The sequence below is a fragment of the Moschus berezovskii genome, chromosome 10 (assembly GCF_049115385.1).
Source record: "Moschus berezovskii isolate FMDL1 chromosome 10, NW_MosBer_1.0, whole genome shotgun sequence".
Classification (NCBI taxonomy): Eukaryota; Metazoa; Chordata; class Mammalia; order Artiodactyla; family Moschidae; genus Moschus; species Moschus berezovskii.
Genome location: NC_142469.1, coordinates 101,316,645 through 101,334,101, shown reverse-complemented (window position 1 = coordinate 101,334,101; position 17,457 = coordinate 101,316,645). Strand labels below are relative to the sequence as shown.

General features: G+C 48.4%; 1 protein-coding gene across 2 annotated transcripts in view; it reads right to left on the bottom strand.

The window, feature by feature from the left end:
* ZDHHC14 (zDHHC palmitoyltransferase 14) overlaps positions 1-17,457 on the bottom strand; it is a 296,791-nt gene that overhangs the window by 34,513 nt on the left and 244,821 nt on the right. For both annotated transcript variants that reach the window (XM_055433246.2, XM_055433247.2), the window contains exons 4-5: positions 8,803-8,940; positions 5,086-5,134 (exon numbers count right to left, since the gene is read on the bottom strand). In XM_055433246.2, coding sequence (XP_055289221.1) covers positions 5,086-5,134; positions 8,803-8,940 — 187 coding nt within the window. The remainder of the gene's footprint in view (positions 1-5,085; positions 5,135-8,802; positions 8,941-17,457) is intronic.

Here is a 17,457-nt window from a genome sequence, read left to right as displayed (position 1 = left end):
AAGTTAATGTTTTGTTTTTCAAAAATACATCATAACCCAGTAGGACCCAAAGCATACTTTTTTCTTCTGGAATATGAATTTATGATAAAACATCAGAACTCAGCACTTCTTAAGAGACTCACTCAATTAGGGGAACTCTCCCCCAAAACATGTATTTCAAACAGTAAGTACCTGGTCAGAACAGAGCATTGATTGGGGAAGAGTGTGAGAGGCACACCTAGAAAGTGTCTGTGCTTTGTAAAGAAAAAACACCTCACTTTGATGTATGGATATGTCTGACATTCCCCAAATGCTCCACTGCTTCCGAAAACAATAAAGCAGATCTGGGTTGGGGTGTGGCCCAGGCCTCTCATGCCTCTCCCTGCTCCTCCCTCCCTGCTGGGCAGCTTTGCTTCCCATTCCTCCTCAGCCTTGCTCTTGGTTCTGCATTTCCCCGAGAGAGAAACGGAGTGGTTTGGTCAGAGGGTCTGTAGCTTGGCTGGGCAGCTCCCTGGGATATTCAGGCTTCAGCTTTAGGTCATCATTCTCCAGGCAGGAGCCCAGAGCGACAGTGGGTCAGGAGGTCCCACAAAACCAAATGGGGACCAAGTCAGCAGGAGTCAAGTTAGATAATAATGGTCCCCATACTCTGTGAAGGGTTGGCTAATTCAACAAGGCCCTCCTGAGGCATTCTACTAACATTTTCAACCTGAACTCAGGGTGGAGATTCATATGTGTGTGTGTGTGTGTGTGTATTCTTCTGCGTGTGTGTTGTATACACACACACATGCACATATATACACAGGTGTGTACATGTGTGTTAAGTCATTTCAGTCGTGTCTGACTCTTTGAGACCCCATGGACCATAGCTCGCCAGGATCCTTGCCAGGACTCTCCAGGCAAGAACACTGGAGTGGGTTGCCATGCCCTCTTCCAGGGGATCTTCCCGACCCAGGGATGGAACCCGCATCTCTTATGTCTCCTGCATTGGCAGATGGGTTCTTTACCACTAGCGCCACCTGGCTTCCCTCACATATATACATATACACAGATACGTGCATGTATGTGAGCATAGATATACATATGTATAAATGTATGTATAATATATACAACATTTTCAAAAGCCCATCCAATTTTGTCTCCCATCCCCTCTCTCCTAGATTAACAGAAGGACAGAAAGGGAAGGGAAGGAAGACATGGAAGTGACCTGGTGGGGACTTCCCTGGTGGTCCAGTGGCGAGGACTCTGGACCAGCGCAGGGTGCCCAGGTTCAATCCCTGACCAAGATCCCACATTTCACAGCTAAGAGTTCGCATGCCACATCTAAAGATTCCATATGCTGCAAATAAGACTTGGAGCAGTTAAATAATTTTTTTTTTTTTTTAAGTGACCTGGTGACTTCTAGTGAGCTTCCCAAATGGGTTCAGAGAAAAATCCTCTCAAATCCACCTGCGCATGAGTGTCTGATTCCTGGGGTACCCCTTACCTGAGGGCTTGTGGGATAGACAGGACAGTGGCCTCCCCAAAGATGACCTAATCCCTGGTATCTGTGAATACTTTATGCACATGGCAAAGGGGAGTTTGTAGACTGAAGGTCGTGAACCTAGAGACAGGGAGATTTTCCTGAGTGATCTGGGTACATCCTCTCCTTAAAAGCAGAGAGTCTTTCTGGCTGAGGTCAGAGATGTGAGCAGATGAGGCAGGAGAGACGCAGAGTGTGAGCTCCCTTGTTACTGGCCTTGAAGACGAAGGGAGTCTGGAGTCAGGGGACAGAGCCAGGAAAGGAGCCTCAGTCCTACACTCCATGATTTTAGTCAAGGACCTGAACGAGCCAGAAGAGGATGCTCCCGAGACCTCACATCAGCATCCAGGCCGGCCTCACCACGGTTTCAGCCTTGGATATAGGGTAGCAATCAGCCAAGCCTACTGGACTTCTGGTCTGCAGAACTGGGTGATGGTAAATTTCCGTTGCTTTAAGTCTCTACATGTGTGGCTATTTGTTACACAGCAGCTGGGAGCTGATACAGCTGGCACCTGCGAGAGCAGGCCCCAGCCTGGATGTGCTGGGGAGCCTTGTAGCTGTGTCTGGAGGCCGGAAGGGGCCGGTCATGCACTCAGAGCCCTTGTGCTATCACAGCTGCAGCTGCCAAGCTCCCGAATGTGAAGGACGTGCCTGGGGAGCACCCACAAAAGGGGAAAACGCCCGGTTGTTGCTGGGGAGGGTCAGCCCTGGATATGGCAACGCTGTTTGGAAAGTCAGTGGTTGAGAGTTTCATGAGTTTTCAAGAACTGGTCCACAGAAGAAACTCTTTACCTCTACCTGAGAATGATATTTCAAGGGAAAATCAGCTAAAATTTGCTCTAAACCAAGTAAGAGAATTTCTCTCCTTCCTCCCCTTTCCATATGAACAGCGTGCCACTCAAACAGTACACTGTCTCCCCTTCTCTCAGCACCATTTGTCTGCTCCCCTTGCTGGGGAGTACAGTGCTTCTGATGACACAGACGGCAGGCACAGTCAACCATGAGGACGTTCCGGCAGAGCCTGCCGTTGCAGACAGTGCCACACAAAGAAGCCTCTCTGAAATCACTCCTGCCTCGCACGGAAGCATTGCTCTGGCGTTCAGCATTCTCCCTTATATTCCATGTCATTGAATTTGTCAGCTTAGCATTGTCAAGTTCAGAGCAGTTCACGATTACAGGTCAAACAATTGAGATACAAAAGAGTTAAAAGAAAGGACCCCAGACCTTATCATTAATTGTGGCAGAGCAGAAATTAAAAGGCTCTTACTCCAGACTAGGACTCGCTTCCTGTCCTTCTTTGTGACTCCTCCTCTGGGATTATGATTGGAGTGAGGAGGTCTGGAGCAGACACCAGGAAGACCCAGCAACAACAAACCCAATCACCCCGCTCCTCTCTGCTCCAGTGGAATTATGGGACCCAAAGGAGAACGAACAGCTGAAATGCCCCAGGCTCAGGTCAGCCCTTCTCCACCCTCCCCGCTGAGAAAGGGAAAGTGTTAGTTGCTCAGTCATGTCCGACTCTTTGCAACCCCGCATGGACGGTAGCCCACCAGGCTCCTCTGTCCATGGGATTTTCCAGACAAGAATACTGGAGTATGTAGCCATTTCCTTCTCCAGGGGATCTTCCTGACCCAGGGATCGAACCCAGCTCTCCTGCATTGCAGGCAGATTCTTTACCATCTGAGCCACCAGGGAAACCCCGCAGAGAGTAGTCCCTTCATTGACCACTGCCATGGTCTGAAATGTTTCCTGGGCATCCAGGACAGACCCATGGTCTCAGGAGAGACACAGGTTCCCGGGGACAGGGGAGGGGAGGTGGCTGAGGTTGCCACACTCCTGAGGCTTCAGGAAGCATTCCAGCTGGCAGCCTAAGACCTCAAGGCCAGTTCTGAGTTGCATTTATTAAACTTAACAAGACCAGCATGTTTTCATAACGGAACTGATTTCCTGAAAGACCAAGACGAGCCTTGTCTTCAGGAAAGAAAAGGCAAGGCTTGGCTACGAGATATGCCAAAGCAATGTGCCTTGAAGGACACAGAGAGGTGATGACGGAGGAGGATGCTCACCCCTGGCAGGGTTGGGAAGAGAAACAAAGATGGCATTTCCCAAAGGACCTGCTTTTAGCAGCCACAGAGGTCGAGAATTTCATTCCCAGCAAAACCTTGACTTCTGGCCAACTTCTAGCTAACTCTAGCTTCTCAGATCATTAACAGAAGACAGGACAAACCTGTGAGATGTACTCGCCAAGAGCCTTCATATATCTTCATATGTCCCTGTCCCCTTTCTCAGAGACTAGCAACTGACTATAGAATCTGCACTTGCTGCCAACATTCTGTGCTGCCCATAAACACAGCGGTGCCAGAAAGGAGACACTTTGTACCATCTAAGTACACACACACACACACATGCACACGACATACAGACCTAACTAAATCCCACCACCACCACCACTACTATTACCACACACACATGCACACAACCAGCTTCTAGGCACACAAGCTGGTTCATCTTAACAGCTAAATGATGGTCATGACATGTACATTTTAGCAGAGTTCTTCATTCTTTAAGAATTCTCTGCCACAAGATGAAGCTTACTCCCAGGGTAGCTTCTCAATCGCGTCTGACTCTTTGCGACCCCAAGACTGTAGCCGGCCAGGCTCCTCTGTCCAGGAGATTATCGCAGCAAGAATACTGGAGTGGGTTGCCATTCTCTTCTCCAGAGGATTTTCCCACCCAGGGATTGTACCCAGGTCTCCCATATTATAGGCAGATCCTTCACCATCTGAGCCACTAGGGAGGCCCAAATCTAGTCTAACTGATTATATGAAAAAGACAGACAGCTGGGTCCCAGATGGAGCCAGGTCAATGTGTCCAGCTGGCTGACTCGACACCAATTATTGTCAAACCCAGGAGGGCAGGGGAGGGTGCGGGAGAACATTCAAGCACTTCATGGGTGAATGTTTTTCTTTCAAGAAGTTCAAAATACAATGCTACATGCCTGTGTACACTGTTTGGGAGGATGGGATGAATCCAGATGACTTGAGACTGACCATCTCTATTCAGGGCTGTGAACAGATGTTCAGTTTCGAGAAATAATTGCTGGGTTATCCATACTGCCCAGACACCAAACCGAACCCCTAGACAGAACCTACACAGAGGGTCAGAGAATCCCCATGTGACTGCAACAAGAAGGGCCAAACACAGGGGCGCCCATAAATATTCTGTAGGGACCACCTGCTGATCAGAATGAAGTCAGCTGGAACTCAGCCTGGCTTCTCCGTAAACCAACCTGACTTAACGCAAATCAGTGTGGGTTTCTGGAGGTGGGCAAGAATTCACACTTAGTTTTCCAGCGAAAGAGCACTTCAGTTTCAACGAGGCTAAATGAGTCACTTCAAGGTTTAAGCAATTCAAAGGCTGTTACTCACGCAGGTGAATATCAAGGAGCTCTTTGGATGCTTTGCAGAAGGAGAAGGAATACGATTTATGAGAAGGAAAGCCAAGGCCCGTGAAGTAACTGAGGAGAAGGCCAGTCCAATACTTAACACGCTAACATGGTGAAAACTATAGCCTGGAAAGGATATCTTGCAGGACTGTCCTTCAGAGCGTTGAGGAATCCCGCCTGCTGGGAACCTGGGGAAGTGAAACAGAATTTAGTAATCAGACACCACTTCCAAGAAACAGCCTTCACGCTGAAGCTCTCTCATCTACACAAAAATAATTGGTGTCTCGAGGTCAATAAAATTACATTTGGTAGAGCTCCGATACTGATCGGACAGTGAGATTCCACCCAAGTTATTCAACAAGAAAATGGCAGATTCATAAGTAGACCCAACATCTGGAGGATATTTGTTCAGTAAAAGCAGATGGATGTCTGCATACTTTCCCATAAGTTACAGTTCTGATTACTCCTTTGTTTTCCTCATTTTAATAGGAAAATAGAATACTGTATGCTATTTTCTCTCTTCTTTTACAAAAGACTGTTTCCCCGAAGTTGGTTAACGTTTGACCCTGGGTGTCCTGTAAACTAGACTAAGTATGAAAGACGCCTTTCTCTGCACCCAGAGCAAACAAACTCATAAATCAGAAGTCTATACTGCTGACTGCTTTGGGGTTTGAGACATGTAAATACAGACTGTGCAAGAAAACATCTCTTCAGGGGCTGGAGTAATGATGCATCTGACAAAAAGCAGTTTTTATTTTGTGTATTGCTGTTAGAGTTTTTGAGAAAGAAAAGCCCATAGAGAGGAGCTCTTAGTGGCCCCCACCTTGGGTTGGCAAGGCTGGGTCCCCGTGTTCTGGGGATATAAACTGGCCCCGGTGTGGCCGTGAAATGAGCGAGCAGGACAGATGCCACGGGACTGGTTCCAGTGCGTCTCAGTGGCGTTGTCTGCTCCAGACACCTGGTGGGACTGGAAGCCAGGCTGGGCGGGAGGAGGCTGACGGTGTGATGGCCCCAGCTCCTCCCCAGGTTTCCACCCGCTCCTGCCCACCGGCCACCTCGGAGGCCCAAGAATGTGCCGTGTGCTCTAAGGATGCCGACTAATGCAGAACTGAGGGAGCTCGAGGTCCCCTTGTTCCTCCCACAGCCCAGGGGGCATGGACGGGCCGCGGCTCTTAGAGCAAACGCAGTCTCGAGGCACACGGAGGGGCAAGAAGAGACGATTTCTCTTTCCCCGGTGAGCCCAGACCGTATGGTGTCCTCAAGCTCTGCTTCCTCTAAGAGGAAATCCAGATGTCACTTTCCCGGTGATCTCTGGACAACAGGCTTCCTCCCTGGCCGCCCCTGGCTATCTGGTGTCCCCTCTCAGAGCCCACTTCCTGGCAGGGAGGACTCGGGGCACAGTCCCCAGCTGCTCTCAAACAGCTCTCTGCCTTTGCCAAGGCTTCCAGAATCGTAGGGGGGATCACAGAGTCATGTAAAGCCTCTGCCCTTCTTGAGCGCAAATCGGGGATCAGGGTGAGGTTGTTTAGTGGGGTTGTGGTGCAGAACCAGGGAGAGGAAAACCTTTATTTGTTTTTGTCCAAAATTTTGCAGTAACTTGCAGGCTTTTTTTTGGGGGGGGGCAGAAGATTGGGTTAACAATATATCAGAATAAGCTAGAGCAAACTCCATTTTGCTGAAACCAGAATGAGCAAAAATTTGTTGTTGTTTAGTCATATCTGACTCTTTTGTGACCCATGGACTGCAGCAGAGATGAAAATGCCACTGTGGTGGCAAGTGACGGGCTTCACACTGTGAGAGTGTGCGTGTGTTACCAGAGTTAACGTGTGAGGTAAAAACTGCCTGATACCCAGAATGTAGGGGCAAGGCCATAAACACAGTGTGATTATATATGTGTGTAGGCATTTTGAAGTTGCTAAAGATGATATTCTAAAGGAGATCGATCCTGGGTGTTCATTGGAAGGACTGATGCTGAAGCTGAAACTCCAATACTTTGGCCACCTCATGCGATGAGTTGACTCACTGGAAAAGACTCTGATGCTGGGAGGGATTGGGGGTGGGAGGAGATGGGGACGACAGAGAGTGAGATGGCTGGATGGCATCACCGACTCGATGGACATGAGTTTGAGTGAACTCTGGGAGTTGGTGATGGACAGGGAGGCCTGGTGTGCTGCGATTCATGGGGTTGCAGATGCGGACATGACTGAGCGACTGAACTGAACTGAACTGAAAGATGACATAGAGGCAACATTTAAAGACTATTTTCAGTCATGAATATGCTGGATATTAGTACTTCTTTCTTCTCTAGTTGTGTAAACAACGGCTTCTTCTGTCTATTAATACATGTTCTTTGGAAGGACTGAGGCTGAAGCTGAAACTCCAGTACTTTGGCCAGCTGATGTGAAGCACTGACTCATTTGAAAAGACCTTGATGTTGGGAAAGATTGAGGGCAGGAGGAGAAGGGGACGACAGAGGATGAGATGGTTGGATGGCATCACCGACTCGATGGACATGAGTTTGAGTAAGCTCCGGGAGTTGGTGATGGACTGGGAGGCCTGGCGTGCTGCAGTCCCTGGGGTCTCGAAGAGTCAGACACGACTGAGCGACTGAACTGAGGACCCTAGTTACATTGTTGCCACTGTGAGACTCTGAAAATAGAACAGGTGCCCCCGGGGGCCATCCTTCCCAGGTGGTGTGGAAGAGCAAAGGGGTCTCTGACTGGTGATAATCCTCTTCCTGCTGTCCCAGCAAGTTATGGCTTTCATGCACATATTACAACTTTGTGTTACATTTAGATGAAAAGATTGGGAAAGAATGAATGGAAACTAGGATTTAAAATGCCTGTGAAAATTTGGAATAGTCCATGAAGGTCCAAAGTAAAAAGAACTAATGTGAAACTTCCAGTACCACCCACTCCCCCCAACCCGCATTCAACCCCCACCAAGAGAGCAAGTAGAGAACGTGCATGTCTAAATTTGGTCTTAGCACACTGCGGTCTAATCGCTGCCTCAGGAAAGAAAGTGAGGCATGTATCTAGATACTTCCAGAAACATTCCAGAGAGAGGCTCTGGACTTGCTAATGGATGGTTGTACTTCAGGAATATGGACAGAGGCGATGCTGGTCTTTAATGTTGCTAATACAGCTGTAATGAAAGTTTAAAGGCTCACCTTTACAGGTCAAAGCCAAGTGGCTTCCTTCTCATCACATCCCTATTATAGGAAAGTGAGTTCAAAGTTATGACCTTCGAAAGGGGAGTGAAAAATGCCATTTGTTTAGGCAAATATATATTAAAATCACTTATATCCTTCATAGCTTGCCAATGTCCTGGCAGATAATTAAACATCTTATCAAATGTGTATCTCACAATTATAGACTTGTGTGTAAGAAAGTTCAGTCTTTATCCCCAATTTTTTTTTTTTTTTTTAGGGAGGGTGACAATTCCTGCTTAAGTAGATTCATATTTTTTTTTTTAAAGTTCTGTTTTTCAACGGGTATCTTGACAACACATTATCCTCTGTGAAAATGTGGGGATGGTTCCTCCTGGGGATCCCTTAAGCGGAAGAGAAAGTGAAGTCACAAGGTTGGAATAGGGATCACGAGTCAAGAAGAAAGTCTCGTAAGTGAGTCTGATCCAGGGGTGCCCCTGGCAGCTGCTGTCAGAAGATGGGGGTGGGAGGGGCGGGGAGGGAGGGGAGAAACAGAAAGGGGGGCAGCTGGAAGTGAGGAGGGGGCAGGGGGGAGGAGAAAGAGAAGAGAGAGCCCGGAATGACCAAAATATTAAACCAAAATTAAATCAGAAAACTAAAGTCAGGCAAATGGTTACATACGTAATCTGATTTCGCCAGCATACTTACGAAGGATGACGTGGGTGATAACGAATGCAAATATAAAGACTGTCAGAAAAGACAGAGATAAAATAAACATATAAAAAAATCTGTAGTTTCTTTTCCCCACACAGTTGCCTACCCAGGGACAGTGGTGATCAAATCGTTCTGAAATGAGAGGCAGAAAGAAAAAAAAAAAAGAAAATTAATTAATAAAATGTATTTTTACCTGAGGCAGCTCCCCCTCCCATTCTCTGATAACATAATAAAACATTCTCTGTTCGTATTTCCAAATTCACTGCTCAGAGAAATGCTCAACAGTAAGACATATCAAGAACGCAATAATTCTTTCAACAGAACTTAGCTGTTTTGAAAATACAAAGGATGTGCATTCTATTCTTATTACAATAGAAACTCAAAGATTTCCCTCTTTTGTACAAGAAAGCTCTTTGGTTCATAGAATAATCTTCCCTTAAGATGGTAAAAACACTTCTGATGGTAACTGCTGGGCTGGGCGGGGCTGGGGCTCAGCCTTTCACGGGTGTGTGGTACTGAGCGACCATCTCTCATGGTAAGTGGCCGAGAGAGAGGTCACTAGGAGCCTCGGACAGGACAGAGGGACAATCCTGTTCTCCCATTCCAGTTACTGCTGTTTTCCAAGAAATGTCTCTGCCATTTCAGTAGTCGTAAAAGAATTTATATCATTTTTTTTAAAGTGATCTCTGATCTTCAAATAATGTAATACACCTGATCTTGTAGTCCACAACTCTCAGCTTCCTTACCTGTCAAACAACGATATCATATACAGTCCTGTGGGGCCAAATACTCTCCGGGAAAGCGTTTCTTAAAACCAGCATGTGGTGCTTTATAGCTTGTGAAGAGACGTCACATACACCCATCCATTTGACCTTGAAACATTCCTATGAGGATAATGATGCTGCTCCCCTATTTTACAGATGAGCAAACTGAGGTTTAGGAGGGAAGCTGCCTGCAGGGGCCGTACAGCTCAGAGGCAGTGGAACTAGGATTGAGGTCAGGTCTTTCTTAGGGGTCATCCTGTCTTGCCAATGCACAGGCTGCCTCGAGCACTCTGGAAAAGACAGAGCGCCGGCTTTGGGCATTTTTATCCTGTTATCCCAAACCTGTGTCTTCCCACCTTGGGGATTTCACCAGAGTCTGTAAGGCGTTTGTGATTCGCTCTTCCTCTTCTAAATAATGGCTAAATGCTGCTCTATTTTTCAGCTGACCTTCTACTCAAAAGGCCTATCCAGGGTGTCTGATGCACCCACTCACAGCAGACCACCTGCCACAGGAAAAATGCTAAGTTTTCACTTGGACTCTTATCCAAGCTTAGCTTTTACCCAAATCCCACATATCTCTATGTGTGCTTTGAAAAGATACAGAGAAGGCTATGAGATGGGACTACGTAAATTAACATTATAAAGTTATGCAAGGCAGTTTTTCCTTCCTTTCCGGTCACCTATCATAAATCACTCATCTCATATTTTATGTTCAGTGCAAGCCTGTGTGTATGTTAGTCACTCAGTCCTGTCTGACTCTTTGCAACCCCATGGACTGTCTGTCCGTAGGAGTTCCCAGACAAGAATAGTGGAGTGGGTTGTCGTTCCCTTCTCCAGGGGATCTTCCCAACCCAGGGATCAAACCTGGGTCTCCTGCACTGCTGTGCCACCTGGGAAGCCCAGTGAAAGCTTATTTCTTGAAAAAGTCATGAAGATGCCTGGAGACCATGGTGGCAGAGGAACTGTAACTCATCGTTGTCTGCAAGCGACAAAAGCAAGCAGCAGCTGGTCACCCCGAGAGAAATCTCAAAGCTCACCAGCCTGGTGACAACTCAATGGCCTGTAAGATGCTGACTCTGAAAGGAAAGCAACTCCTACGGTGTGTCTGTGTGAGTTACAGGTCAGCATGTGTTACCAACCCCACACAGCTGGAAAAGTTATAGTGAAAAGTGAAAGTCGCTCAATCATGTCCGACTCTTTGCAACCCCATGAAGTATATGGTCCATGGAATTCTCCAGGACAGAAAACTGGAGTGCGCAGCCTTTCCCTTCTCCAGGGAATCTTCCCAACCCAGGGATCGAACCAGGTCTCCCACACTGCAGGTGGATTCTTTACCAGCTGAGCCACAAGGGAAGCCCAAACAAGTTAATCCTTGCGTAAAACCACCTCATTTCCCCAAGTCAGTGATCTACGTGGGCTGTGCACTGGAAAAGTCTATACGGAACATGCAGAAAGAGAAAAGAAATTGGGATCCACCGAATTTTCCTAAGACTCTGAGGCTGTCATTTGAGAAACCTCTTTTCTGTTTAACACATGCCTATGGAAGATGAAAATCAGACGTGGAGGCTGGGGACACAGAAGGCCAGGTCAGGGTGGGACCTCCGTTTCCAGCTGTGAAAGCTGATCTCCAGATGCCAAGTGCGTGGCAGATGAGCCTGCCCACTATAGCAAGAGTTGCCCACCAGCAGAGGAGACATCAGAGCTGGGGAGGCAGAATTAACACGACGGTGCCCCCACTCCAAGATCCAAGGTCTTAAGGGGGTGCCATGATCATTTCTATGGGGGCCGGGAGTAGGTGTACTCTTAGCTTAGAAAGCTCACTGTGAGCCAAGCTAATGCGCTTTCCTGGGGGAGGCAGAGCTTGCTAGAGACTGAAAGCAACAGACAATGCACACAAACCCCTGGGCACGGGGTCTGGGGGCTTCGGAGGAGATGAGCAATCTCTCAGGGTGGGTGTGAACGCCTGGCTCTCCGGCAGCCCTGAGTGGAAGCAATGTCCATTTGGAAACTTGCCTGATTGAAAACCCTTTTCGTGGCTGACAAAATCCCACTAACAGCGTAGGCTTGCTGAGAAATACTTTGATTTAATAGTTTTATGGTCTCCTTTGTGACTGTTGAATACCTGGTGGCAAATGAACCTGGTGGGTCAGTCAGTAAAGAGTTTGCCTGCAATGCGGAGACTCGGGTTCCATCCCTGGGTCGGGAAGATCCCCTGGAGAAGGAAATGGCAACCCACTCCAGTGTTCTTGCCTGGAGAATTCCATGGACAGAGGAGCCTGATGGGCTACAGTGCATGGGGTCAGAAAGAGTCAGACATGACTGAGTGACTAACACACACACATACAAATGAGCCTGTGAGCTGCGTGTGCATCTCTGTGGAAGAAGGATGCTCAGAGCCCAGGCCACCTCCCGGTCTCCGCTAACCCGGAACTCTGGTGCCCTCCTGCCTCCTCCTGATTTCTGGGGTGTCAGGGTGTGTCACAGCCTCACTCACCCCCGGCTATGCCTGCGCCTCTTCTCTTCTTGCAGACTCTCTGTCTCACGCAGTAATCTCTTTATTCCCCCGGGGTTCAAATGTCAGCTCTACACGGATGATGCCAAAACAGCCGCTGCCACCTTCACCCACCTTATCTAAAAATCAGCTTCTTTATTTTTACTTGCTTTTGTCTGTTGACTCTACTCCGAGCCTTTAATAAATGTTTGTCAAGGACTGAATAAACCCGCACGCTACCCCAAGGACGTCCCCATGAGCAAGCACGTTACCCAGGGTGGCAGGGCTACGACAGCCAGGCTGGAGGGCTCCAGCTGCCTCCAGAACCCTCGCCCGCCAGCCCCCACTGCTCTGGGGAAGTGTCCCCATGAGCCCCACACTGTATCAGGCGCTGGGACCACTGAGACGACCTATAACAGCGTATCCAACACCCCCTGGCTTCCAGGGGTTCCTTGTCTCATTGGTGAGGACACTTCAGCATTCAGACCCCAAGAATGAGCATCTAACAGAGGGACATCGAATTTAATGACTTCTGTCTGCTCATGACGTTGGCCGCACACAGCATCCTCCCTGGAGAGTTGAAGGCGAGAAACGGGGCAGTAGGAGCTCACCCTGGGTGAGCTGACGCACCTGACTCTCAGGGACTGAGCAAAGCAGGGACTGGCTGGACTGAGAACACCCGGCGAGGGGGACACTGCTGGCAGTGTGGTGGCATGCAGCCACAGCATCTGAGACCCTTCAAGCAACCATTATTAGAGGGCAGAATGCCCATTTTCCGTGTGGGAAGACTGACTGGTGTCCTATGCCCTAGGGGTGAGGTGTGTGTGTGTGATGTCCTCTAGTCACCCATTGTGTCCGACTCTGCGACACCATGGACTGTGGCCCACCAGGTTCCTCTGTCCATGGGATTTCCCAGGCAAGAATAGGGAGTGGGTTGCCATGCCCTTCTCCAGGGGCTCTTCCCCACCCAGGGATCGAACCCGCATATCCTTCATTTCTGGCACTGGCAAGTGCATTCTCTACCCCTAAGCCACTGGGGCAGCTCTGTGGGTATGATGAAGGCTCTTTAAAAAACAAAACCCACTTCAGACTTGTTACTCTGAGGTCTGGATCCTGCTAGAAGGCTGTGGTTTCTACCCTTGCAGCCTTTCTGGAGGGTTCCTTTAATCGAATGAGGAGCCCTTCCTGAAGCCAGGCTGCTGGGGGGGCTGTGCTCGGCTGTGCTGATGGAGGGACAGAGCCTGAGAGCAAGAGGAATGGAACATGGAGCACAGGGTGGCGGGGGGCAATCAACCTAGAAATTTCTCTAAAATAGTGTGAGGTCGGAGTCAGCCAGCTGGAGCATACCTCCCTGGTGGGCATCATGCTCCCTGGTGTGGCCTGTGAGCTTCTTTCTTCTCCTTCCCCAGGTGGCACCTTGAGGTGGGAAGCCACGTCTAGTTACCTAACAGCCCCAGTACCCGAGTGCCTGGCACGAAGCACGCACCCGGCAGACACGCACTGAGCATAGGAAGAAGTGCCTTAACTGCCTTTGGCAGTTTCCTATGTGATCGCTGTTTCTGGCCGCCAGGTGGAGAGACTGGAATATTCTGATGAAAGATGAGATTTCCAGGTGGTGCCAGTGGTAGAGAATCCACCTGCCAATGCAGGAGCCTCAGGAGACCCAAGTTCGATCCCTGGGTGGGAAAGATCCCCCGAAGAAGGGAATGGCAACCCATTCTGGTATTCTTCCCTGGAGAATCCCGTGGACAGAGGAGCCTGGTGGGCTACAGTCCGTGGGGTCGCAAAGAGCTGGACACGGCTGAGCACACATCCATAGGAAAGGGCAGGGGACTAGGAAATCTGCAGATGCTCAGAGAAGGCTGAGAGTTGGAAGATGTTGACAGAAGTTGAAAAGAACTGATGGGACGGTTATTAGTGTGAATCATCTCTCGGAGAAGCAGGCTCTGTCCGGTCTGGCAATGGTGGGAAGCAGGGGTGGGTTTGTTAAAAACCTCTGTAGGGTGCTTGGGGCTATTGGGAGACCCCGAGGCTTCAGCTAGAATTCTAAGTCAGGAGGAATTCCAAGCAACTTCAGAGTTACCAGATCCTAAGTGGAGAAAGGAGATTCCATTAAAATGGCCAGTGGGAACATAGCTCAGGTGGAATTACGATCCTGTCTTGGGAACCCCAAACTCTAAATAGTAATGAACAGAACATTATTGGTGATGATTAACCCTACCCTTCACTGAGTGCCATTCATTTATCCAGCCCCGTGAGGTAGGTGCTATTCCCACACTTTTCAGAGGAGGGCGCTATTGAGCCAACTGAGGACCAGCAGGGGCTGAGCTGAGGGACTAGGCCACTCTGACTAAAAGAAGATTTGATTTTCCAAAGAGATGGAATATGGAAAAGAGGCCTTAAAAATAAGGAGAAATGGAGACATATTAAAACCGGACAGAGGCAGAAAAATGCACTTAATATTAAGAAGGAAAATATTAAGGGACGCATATTTGCAAAAGTTGTGTTTGAAGGTTGCCAGTAAAAGGAATAAAAGTGTTTGAAAATGTTAAGAATTTGCAATCTCCCAGAAGTCAGGCCCCCAAGAGACAAATAAAGTCATATCCTCAGGCCAAGCAATTCTGAGTTTTCCATAGTAGTAGTCCTGGGCTCCGAGGGCTGCATCTCGAGAACAGTCCTCCCAACTTCTCTCTCTGAGGGTGTCTTGAGAATCATGTGAAAACTGTGATGTAAAACTTCTAATTTAAATGTTAATTACATTTAAATTAAGTTAAATGTTTTTAAAGGTATGAAGTGGAAAATTACTTTTCCTTGAAACCTAGGATTTTTTTTTTCCCTCCGAAATTAGAAAAATGTTGTCTCATGAGGTATCTTTTTGCTCTTTTAGAATGATGAATGCTGAGATCTAGTGGTACATATTATTACCAGGTCTTTATGGCTCCCAGGTAATTCAAAGAATTACATAATAGAAACATTTAAATATGAAGCTAGCTAAAGTATTAGAGGAACACATTCTTAGACACTAAATAATTCACGCTGTTCTAAATCTTTTGGTAAATCTAAGTAATAATAGCCTTGCCACTGTGTTTAATGACTGGTAAGATTTCTGGAAAGCAACCTCACCTGCTTACCCCAACTCCTCCTCCTCCTCTCACTTTTATCCAAACTTTCTTGAGTCCCTGCTACCTGCCAGGCACTGTGTTAAGTATTTCCCATCAATAGCATCACTTAATTCTCCCAAAACCTGGTGAGGTCAGTACTATTGTGCCCGTTGTACAGAAGAGGAACGTGCAGACGGAGGAGCTGGCGTGGGAACCCAGGTGAACACCTAACCACCTGTTCCTGCCTCCCACGCCAGTTCTCTGCGGGTCAGTGTGCCAGGTGGGCCCTGAGGACCCGGCCCCTTCCTCCTGGGGCAGCCCTCTTGGGTCCCTGCAGCTCCAGGCACCGCACATCGGCAGGAATGGGAACACGAGTGGACCACAGCCACGCCAGGACTGGTAGTTGTGCCAGTGGCCCCGTGGGCTTCTTCTGGTTCAGGGCATCTACGCTTTGGGGGACACGGAGAAGACCTAGCTCATACCTGTATGGGGCCCACCCTCAACCGAGAAGTGCTCTGACGTGTGAAAAAATGACCTCATTCTCAGCAAATCGAACATCAGAAGAACTGAACTTCTGGAGATGTCCAGATTTGACAAACCTACTTGGCAAACACTGCTTATTGAGATGGTGGCGGCTGGGTGCTATCTGGGGCAAAGGGATGCATCAGGGAAGGTTTCTTACCGCCTTTCCTCACTCCTTCTCAGCCCCTTTCCTGAAAACGAGTTCTCTCCGTTTTTCACAGAGGGGTAAAATCAGGGAATCATATTAGCTGCAACTTCTCACCAGCTACCCGTTACACACACGCATGCTCAGTCACTTCAGTTGTGTTCAACTCTTGGCAGCCCTATGGAGGGTAGCCCACCAGGCTCCCCTGTCTATGGGATTCTCCAGACGTGAATACTGGAGTGTCCTCCTTCAGGGGATCGTCCCACCCCAGGGGTCTAACCCGAGTCTCTTCAGTCTCCCGCTTTGGCAGGCGGATTCTTTTCCACTAGCGCCGCTGGGAAGCCCCACCCAATTTACACAAGCTGGTGTATACATGTGGATGCGACGTCCTCCATTTGTCCCACTCTTTAGCTCACCCACTGTGTCCACAAGTCCACTCTCTGCATCCCCATTCCTTCCCTGGCCCTCTGTGATGACCTAGAGAGGTGGGGTGAAGGGGGCCTCATGAGGGAAGGGATGTAAGTATAATTATGGCTGACTTGAGCTGTTGTACAGCAGAAAGCAACACGACATTGTAGCAATTAAAAAACAAGCAAATGAAAAAAAAAAAGAAATTTTATTAACTAACTCTGTGGGCTGAATGTATTAATACATCTCTTGTGCATGAGGACTTAAGTTTCTTTACATGTAAAAAGTTGGATGAAATAAGCTTCAAGACCCCTTTGAGATGTAAAATTAAATGTAAAGGGACTGCGTTTTATCTGCACCTGTATGGATTCTTCTGGTCCTGAGTCCTTACCAATGTCCCAGACATTAAGATTCTGCAGCTTTTAGCTCCATTTGTTAAAAAAAAAAAAAACTCTAACTTTTCACTGTAAAACCAGTTAGCAAATGCAGAATTGTTGTAACCTTTACATTACAATTTAATATAACCTTGGACTGCACCCCCCACCCACCCCCACCCACATGGTTTCATTTGCCTCTGCCCTGGCTTTACCACAACCTGGCACAGTGCTGAGCATCTCTGGGCATGAAAAGAGGGGCTTGACTAACAGACAATGCCTCAGAAGGGCAACTTTATACATCCGTTTCCTCAAAATGTCTAGGTTTGTTTAACATGTGTTTTCAACTCCTGCTTCCAGTGTTGAGGAAATTCTGGGCTTCCAGGAGGAGAGACAAGCAGGCATGGGAGATGCATTTTGAAGCAACTTATACCCTGAGATCAGAAGACCCTCAGGTGCCCAGCCCTCCCAGAGTCAGGGACTCCTGTGGCTCAGGCTGGCTCTCTGTGGACAAGCTCTGGCTTCCCCACTGTGGATACAGAACAGAAGCAGAGCTAGATGCAGACGGGCAGAAGGGGAGTGTGACGCTCAGAAGTCATCCGTAGGGCTTTCCCAAACCCTCGGAGCATGCTGACTGGCCAGGCCTTCCACCCTCTGGAATACCTGCTTCTCCAGCTGCCTGGGTGGCAATTCGGGACATGTGTCTGGGATTCCACAATCCCCATGTCCCTTCAGTTCAAGCTTTGATCCACTTTCAAAGCAAACATCCAGGTGTGAGAGGGTGCAGCTGATGGTGGATAAACCCCGGTTCTTCCCCTTGAGCACTGGCACGAGCTGAGGGTGC